The 8,390-nt window shown below is 40.7% G+C and overlaps 1 protein-coding gene across 3 annotated transcripts; it reads left to right on the forward strand.

The window, feature by feature from the left end:
- The first annotated feature begins 2,430 nt into the window (after positions 1-2,430).
- plvapa (plasmalemma vesicle associated protein a) lies at positions 2,431-8,034 on the forward strand. Of its 3 annotated transcripts, none has more exons than XM_034886817.1 (7): positions 2,431-3,123; positions 3,629-3,686; positions 3,824-4,542; positions 5,698-5,899; positions 5,990-6,619; positions 7,160-7,217; positions 7,873-8,034. In XM_034886817.1, exons 1-7 carry the CDS (start codon positions 2,737-2,739, stop codon positions 7,904-7,906), a joined length of 2,088 nt encoding a protein of 695 aa, XP_034742708.1. In that variant the 5' UTR covers positions 2,431-2,736; the 3' UTR covers positions 7,907-8,034. The 3 variants fall into 3 exon arrangements, with proteins under 3 accessions (XP_034742708.1, XP_034742709.1, XP_034742707.1); XM_034886818.1 differs by having other exon boundaries at positions 5,698-5,882; positions 6,063-6,619; XM_034886816.1 differs by having other exon boundaries at positions 5,698-6,619.
- Positions 8,035-8,390: the final 356 nt, after the last annotated feature.

The raw sequence follows: 8,390 nt of genomic DNA on the forward strand, positions 1-8,390 counted from the left end.
CCGAAACACTTAAGTGTGACAAACATGCAAAGGAACAGGAAATGAGGAAGGGGACAAACACTTTTTCACACCACTGTACATCGGGTACACCGATGTGATTGGTGCAGCTTGGCTACAAGGGCATAGTTAATGAGTAGCATTACTCGATGCCAGAGTAACTGAAAGCCAGTTTACTGAGCCAGTAAAGAGGGTTATCTGTGACACACAGCCCCTCTTAAAACTGTACGTACAGTACTGTTAAAACTGTGTAACATCAACAGGAGCAGATAGCAGTGTGGGATGTTGGCAGCTTTGGCTTGCTCATGAGGTGTTGCCAAGTTAGGCTGTTTCACAACCACTTGGCAGCTTTTCATTAGCTTTTCGGGGAAGAAAAGTACTAAAAAAAGTATTTTGGTGGTTTGGATAAACAGTTCTCACTGGAACTTGAATTTTTTTTCAGTCACAAACGGCTTTGGCAAGAGCCTCTTAAAGTCATATTTAATTGTTTAAATGTTTGATAGGAAGCTGATATGATCCCACTCCTGCAGGCTCTGAAGAAGCAAAATAGTATTTTTATTAACTTTACTAATGCAAACCAGCATAAATGCTGGTTTGTTGATTTTAGGTATGCATGATATGAGGAAAATATGTAATATGCATTTCTGCTGCTTTCAGTATTCTGCACAAATACATTATTTATTATTTATTATTTTATATAACAAATGATAGGAAATCATTTCCAGCATGCTTTTATTGAACAAACTGAACACTGAATTAATATAAAAGGCACCACAAAGAAAGTGAGTTACATATATTATATATGTATATTAGTAGACTATTAGTAGTATATTTCTACTGATATTTTCTTTCAACAAACAAAAAATCTGAGTGTCTTTTGCAATATGACGCAACCTTTCACGTTTTTTTTATTGTGCCAGTTGATGAAAAAAACTATATATTGTGCAGTCCTAATTGATTTAATGACTCCATCTTTGCTCGTCACAGAAAGACAAACCTGGATTTGTTCTCCACTAATATTTTAATACATTTATATAGTCAGCTAACAAAATAACTTTTAGTTACTTTGTAAGGTATAGTTCAACATTTTGTGAAACAAGTTGATTCACTTTCTTGCAGAAATCTAGATAAGTAAAGAGATGATTAGTTTTAGGGCTGCAGGTGAATTTTGACATAACCAGGATAGTCAACTTTTTTCAGTCTTTATGCTAAGCTAAGCTAACTGGCTGAGAGTGGTATCAATCGTCTCTTCTAACTCTCTGCAAGAAAGCAAAAAATGCAAATTATTGAATCAAAATATCAAACTATTCCTTTTTTAACTTTTAAAAATCTCATGATACATAAGTGAACCTCTGTTTCAGTGTGTGACTGTCAGCTCCTGGTCAATCTTTACTCACTTTTATTTCATGTGTTACTTCTGTTGAACACAAATTAGAAAAGCGGAGTGGAATGTCCTCTCTTCTTTTATAAAAGTCATATTTTTTATTATTTTATTGCTGAACTAGCTGACATACAAGGCATTAGTAAGGCGTCTGAATTATGCAAGACGTCTCTGTTAATAATTAGAGAGTGCTGTGTCAGCCAGGTTGGCAACATCCCATGAATGGATCCAAACTGTAAACGCATCTAAAAAATACTTCCAAGAAGTGATGATTAAAAACAACCCACTTCAACCTCAGTTGAATCAACCTTGTGACTCTTTATCTCTTACATTTGTCTCTGATATCCTGTGTTTCTTGGGCCCTTTAATCCAGGATCTCGTATAAAAGTTTCTGCAGATTTGGCCATTAACAGTTCCTCTTTACTGTTTCCTGACGCCTGGCAAGTCGACAATGGCTGGCAGGAAGAAGTTGTGGCTCTTACTGTCTTACTGTCCTCTTATAAGGGTCTGTGTGTATGCATGCTCGTGTGTCTCCGTGTGTGTCCGTCCAGTGAGACAGAGGGCAGGTTACCCACGTCACTGTGTTGGACCGAGACTTGCGGCATCAAAGATAATGTCACAAGAACAACATGAGCCATTGTCCTCTGACGTGCTGTGCACCGGAAAACACTGCCCATGATCACATGACAAAGGTTTGCCGCAGATAGTCTGCTAAAAGGTCTTTATGGCCTGTTGATTTTTACTGTAGAAAACAGGAGGTGTTGTTTTGCATACTAATTGGCTCAACAATGAATTCTTATGAATTTAGATGTTAGCTGATTCCAAAAATCTATGCTGAAATGTGTTCAACACCTGTGTGTTGGAGGGTTGTGGCACGGCCGTTCTCTATTTGCATGCCTACATTGTCTTCTGTTTGTGTTTGTGTGTGTGTGTGTGTGCGTATATAACCTCTGCATAGGGAGGGGCAGATGGCCCATGGAGGGAGTCTGCTGAGGCCAGGACGACCTCCCATCATGGGGAGTGTGTAGCCAGAGGAGTTTATAAATTCCCATACATGTTAACACCTCACTCCAAATCTGCTCAATTCTCATGCTATCAACACTGCTGAGAGGAAACGTCTGGTCCATGTCTCTAGGTGTGTTTGGCTTTGTCAAAGGAAAGGGCTCGAGCTTTGCACAAGATGGACTGTGAAATCCACAGACTGGTCTGAAATAACTCTGCATTGTGTTATAGTTCATTTGGCTTGGAGAGTGCTGAGGAGGCACCTGAGACGAGTCTTGTTTGAACTTGGCTGGCCACTCATTGTAATCCTCGAGCATTACCACTTCTCTCTGAACCTCCTTTAGCCATCGGCATCCATGTACAGCAGGTATTCCCAGGTGTCCAAGTCCAGCCCGCAGAAGAAGATGCAGTACCGCTCAAAGGGCAAGAGCTGCGGCTACTACATGCGCATAGTCTTCTTCTTCTCTTCGCTAATTCAGTCTCTGATCATAGTTAGCCTTGTGCTCTTCCTGGTCTACGGTAAGACGCAGGACTCGGCGTCCACGACACGCATCCAGGACCTGGAGGAGAGCTTCAGCCGGCTCTCCATAGAGAATGTGGCCCTGAGGCTGCAGAGGAAGAACCTGACCAACTTACTCAACACCACCCTGACAGAGAAGGCCCGCAACGACTGGGACCTGGTCAAACTCCGCCACTTCTCAAACATCTCATTGGTCCTTATCCAAGATTTGGACAAAGAGATGGTGAGAAACTTTTGATTACATCCTAAATGCACATTACTTTCTGGAGTATTTTTTACCTTTTTGTGATTTAACTCTGACGTCTCATTGAATAGTGGATATGTTTATGTCAGGGAAAGCTAAGTTACAGATGAAAGGAAAATAACACTCTATGCCTGCAATGCTTTAGTTAGGTTGAGCCTCAGAACCACAAATTACTGTCTAAATGTAATTTTATTTTTGTATCTAAATAAATAGGATTGTAAAAGCTATTTTTCAGGTATTTCTTTATAGTTTTCAGAACAAGAGGCAACCCAACAAATTATTTTGTATTATAATTATTACATGTAGCAATCACTTGTTGAACCCACATGTCAGAGAATTTGTAAGACATTGAAAACATAATCATTTTGGTTAATAATTACTATGGTAAACTGTACATTCTAAATAGTTTTTTCTGTTTATCTACTTTTTGCAACTGGTCTGGAACAAATCCCTAAAATGCCTTTTGTTTCAATGATATGAACAGCAAAAGTGCAATATTGAGCTGTTCTCATGCAAGAACACCGCCCGATGCCCAACCACATGTAAGTATGACATTCCTTCGCTGCAATCCCAAAAGTAATAAAATATTTAAATGAGACATGTGAACTATTTCTCAGCTGCCACTTAGAGAAAGATAGATCTGTCTATTTCTTTTCTCTTCTGTCTTTTTTCTAAGCTGTTCTGGTTACGGATAACTGCAACTGTGGGCTGCTGACTGAACGACTGAAAGCCAGGCTTGAACTTGTGGAGTCCAACTTCACACAAACAACGCAGAGGTTGAGGATGGAAATGGACCAGACTGCCAAAGAGAGAGACACCATTAGCTTGGAAGCCATCCGTCTGCGGAGGGACAAATCCACACATGAAAAACAGGTGGAGTTCTTTAGGCAAAAATGCAAAGATGACTTTGCCCAGTCCTTGAGTGGCATTTCCAATGTCTCCAAGGCTTTCCTAGAGAAGATCAGTTCCCTCTTCCCTACGCACATTGCCTTCCAGCTCACCTGTCCAAAACAGAGGGAGCACCTGGAGCAGATCCGCACCAATTGCACCAGCTTGTCCATGGAAGTGGAGGACAAGTTCCAGCGTTACCTGGATAGTGTGGGAGGACAAGTGTCTGCCATCCAAGCAGAAAGCAGCCGTCTAAAGGCAGAGAACTGGCGACTGTCTGACGACTACCGCTGGTGCACCACAAACCGCACAGGCCTGATGCTGCAGCATGGACAGAACTTAGCCAAGCTTCAGCAGAAACACGACGAGGACAAAGAGAGACTCCTGATGGACAAGATGAGGCTTAACGAAGACTTGAACATCCTGAGACGCGATGTCAAATATAAAAGTAAAGAGATTGATTACCTTACAGAGCAAATCAAGCAGCTCAACCTGTCCTGCATGCCTAAGGTAAGAAAAATCCAGCCATGACTGATTTAATGAGCATGTTCCACACTCTGCAGGGCCGTAAGCGGCAGCGTGGCCTCTAGGGACCACACCCTGGGCTCTCTAAGCTCTTCTGTGTTCTTTGTTTAGCGTTTTACTCACCAAGGTCACATTCAAGATTTAAATATTAGATTATTTTACATAAATGAGACCTATGATACCAAGAACAATCTTTTAAAACATCCTGAACTTTTTAGTGAAGCAGTTTGCTAGTTTAAAAAGAGGGAACACAATAAGAGTTTAATTAAGGAAACTATCTGCAAGCTGTAAACGACAACAGCTAAGGCTGCTCGATTATGGAAAAATATGTATTAAACATGATTACACATTGACTTTTGGAAAGATGTGGCATTTATTGAAGTTGAAACACAGTGGAACACTTAAACAAATCAACAGTGACAACCTTAATTTTACTGTTTGAACTTTTTACATTCCTCTTTAGAACACAAGACAAAATAAAGAGTTTACTTGCAAACGTAATTTGGAAAATAACTGCTTTTCTTAGATACGTTGTTTTTGTGATGTTTAGGAAGTAAAATTGCGATCAAAATTTGGTTAATTGCACAGTAACAACATATGTTACATGAAAAGAATCCTGCTAGAGATTCTCTAATATAGTACAATATAATGTATACATTGTCATTTACTAGACAAGCTATTGTTATGCATGGTATAAAACCCCTTTCATATTTAATGATCTGCATGCATTTGTGCAGCCATTAGGTCCTTTTGTCCACACATTTGAGCTTTGTTGTCAATAATACTCCCCGTCTCTGCAGTATCAGAAGAAAAGTTGCTTATGTAACACCTGTAGAAATATTACAATACATATTGCAGTGTTTTGATATCTTAACATGTATAAGATGCATTAGATTAAAGCAGCCCTGCAGGTTGTTGGAAATGATCCAGCTTTAAGGGCAGAGGAGAAAGTGGGGGAGGGAAATTGTCTTCCAGTAAAGTACAAGAGGGCAGAAGGGTGAGAACTGGGTAAATACTGTTATAGTCTGTGGTCTGTTATAACTAGACATGAAGAAGCTCTATGATGTTCTTTAAGTCAGGGGTTTACAAATGGTTGATAATAAGTTTTCCCCCATTAACATTGCTCTTATTTTATTTCAGACAGGTTGGGGTGGACTTCCATCTCGGTCAGGCACACAGCCCCAGCCTGGTTGGGGCTTGGGTGGTGGATCCAGCTCTGCCTCGTCCAGCTCTTCTTTTGGGGTTCAGCCTGGTAGGGCAGGGTCAGGGGGATTGAGTTCAAGCTCAGGCTCATTTCCGTCAGCATTCAATAAGCCAGGATCGAACGGGGGTGGCTCTTCAAGTTCGTCCGTCTTGTCATCCGGGTCAGGTAGCTCCACCGTGTCCGGATTTAACAGGCCAGGACAAGGAACAGTTGGGGCAGGCTCTTCAGGTTCGTCCGTCTTGTCATCCGGGTCAGGTAGCTCCACCGGGTCAGGATTTAACAGGCCAGGACAAGGATCAGTTGGGGCAGGCTCTTCAAGTTCGTCCGTCTTGTCATCCGGGTCAGGTAGCTCCACTGGGTCAGGAGTTAATAGGCTAGGACAAGGATCAATTGGGGCAGGTTCTTCAAGTTCGTCTGTCTTGTCACCTGGGTCAGGTAGCTCCACCGGGTCAGGGTTCAATACAGGGGGAGGATACCCAAGCATTGGCTCAGTGTCAAATCCAAATCTTAGCTCGAGTGGGACAGGTTCCAATAACCCAGCACAGAGTGGGAGAGGCTCTCTAACTTTTGGGTCCTCCTCTGGATCAAGTGGGACAGGCTCAAATAAACCAGCATCTGGTTCTTTTCTTGGGTCATCCTCTGGTTCTTCTGCTGGTGCAACTGGGGCGACTGGGGCGACTGGGGCAACGAGTAAAAGTGGGTCAGTCAACAGCCCATTTACCTGGTTCGGGTTAGGTAACTCAGGACAAAGTAAGTCAGGAAGTGGAACAGGGAAAGCACCATCAACTGGAAATAGTTATGGTGGAACTGGGTCATCATTTGGTGCAGGAAGAACGACTGGACTGGCAAGTGGCTCAGGTAAGAATATTTACCTGCAGTTTATCATTATTATTCTGAGGCATTTTTATGTAAAGGAATGGTTCACCCAGATTTCCCAAAACGTATTTTCTCACATACCTCGTATCCCGGGTGGTATCCAGCCATGCGGATAGATTTTTTTGCCGAGGTTTTGAGAAATCCACCAATTCTGCTCCCACCCCAGTACAACAGAGGCAAATGGAAATGTATTCATTGTTCTTAGTGAAATAAAAAGTGAAAATACATTCCTTTCATTTGGACATCTCAAAACCTCGGTTGAAAAAACCCAAAATGATCTACAAGATAGATTAATAATTTGGATGAACTGACCTGTTAAACAATCATCAGGAGTAATCAGTTTGCAACCATTCATTTGTATTCAAAGTTTGGGTTCCTCATTTATAATTCCTCTTTAAGCCTTGAATGAATGGCTCAGTTTGTAGCCTTAGATCTTGTTAGAAATGCTAATTGTTAGCATTTACAAAGTATTGTTAAGCATAAATGCAGCTTAATTGATTGCTTCTTGTATTTAACCAACAGTCAGCGTCGCTCAGCACGTTAAAGATCTGCAACGCATCATCAACCCCTCTGGCCCAGAGTGAGTATCAAGTGTCTTTGAGCTGTGGGTTGACAATGGATGTTAAGGTCTTGCTGGTGTTTTTGTTGCAGGCTACAAGTCCCATGAAAAAAATGCCCCACAATGCTTTGATTTCTGTACCCTTTCTGTGTTACTCAGCCCCAAACCCACTGGTTCCCACTGAAGACGTAAATGTGTAAATGACGCAACAAGTCACCAATACTGTCCATAGTTTTATTATTGTTAATGGATTTAACAATAATAAAATAATAAATATTGTTAATGGATTCTAGTTTTTAGCACATGTTACACGACAGGATCTAAGTAGTGCATTTGTTAGGAAATATTTTATTTGTTGCGGATTAAACTACATTTGGTGTTGTAATGAGTATTTAAAGGACAGTGTATGCCGGAGTGACTAAAAATAAACTAGTTCCCATGTTGATTTCATGCCAGCGTCCATCAGCCTCATCAACTAAATCAGGCTTTGACTACACAATACAGTTGATGTTGGTTTTGGTTTGTTTGATGGGATTGGTTGACAATAAGACACATAAAATATCAGCTGACGTATCCATTAACCAAAAGATGTGATGTTTTACGTTTGATAAACCCGCTCATTAGCGTCACATCAAGAAATATCGTTATGACTATCATTTCTTTCTTTTTTTTCCAGGGAGAAACAAGATCTCTCCAGAATGTTGGGTTAGTCCACCTTAATTAGAAAAGCCAAAGCTTAAAGGAGATTTGTCTCTCACTGCATCCATGAAGCACAGCTCAATACAAACTTCTTATATTGAGTTCTCATATTTGATATCAATAAATGTACCATATATTACACACTGGTTGACAGTGTCCTACTTTGATATGCATTTAGAAAAGTTATTTGAATAACTTTTGCACTTTTGAATGTTAAATTTGAAGTTTGTGTGTTAAGGATTTGTGTCTACACAGTATAAATAAGCACATATTGTATTTTTAGACTATATAAAAATAAAAGCTTTGATTAAACACACATCAACTGTGGCTGTCTCTTCTCTGTAAACAAAGTTGTTCAAGATATTATCAAATGCAGACTGGGAAAACACAGTTTGTCCCTATGTGCGTCACCCATTGTGTGGCTAATTATCTCCAAATGACTGCCCGACCCCTCCTGTAATGTTTCAGGCGAGAGTTACTGGCAACGCAGTTTAA

The sequence above is a fragment of the Etheostoma cragini genome, chromosome 12, assembly GCF_013103735.1.
Source record: "Etheostoma cragini isolate CJK2018 chromosome 12, CSU_Ecrag_1.0, whole genome shotgun sequence".
NCBI lineage: Eukaryota > Metazoa > Chordata > Actinopteri > Perciformes > Percidae > Etheostoma > Etheostoma cragini.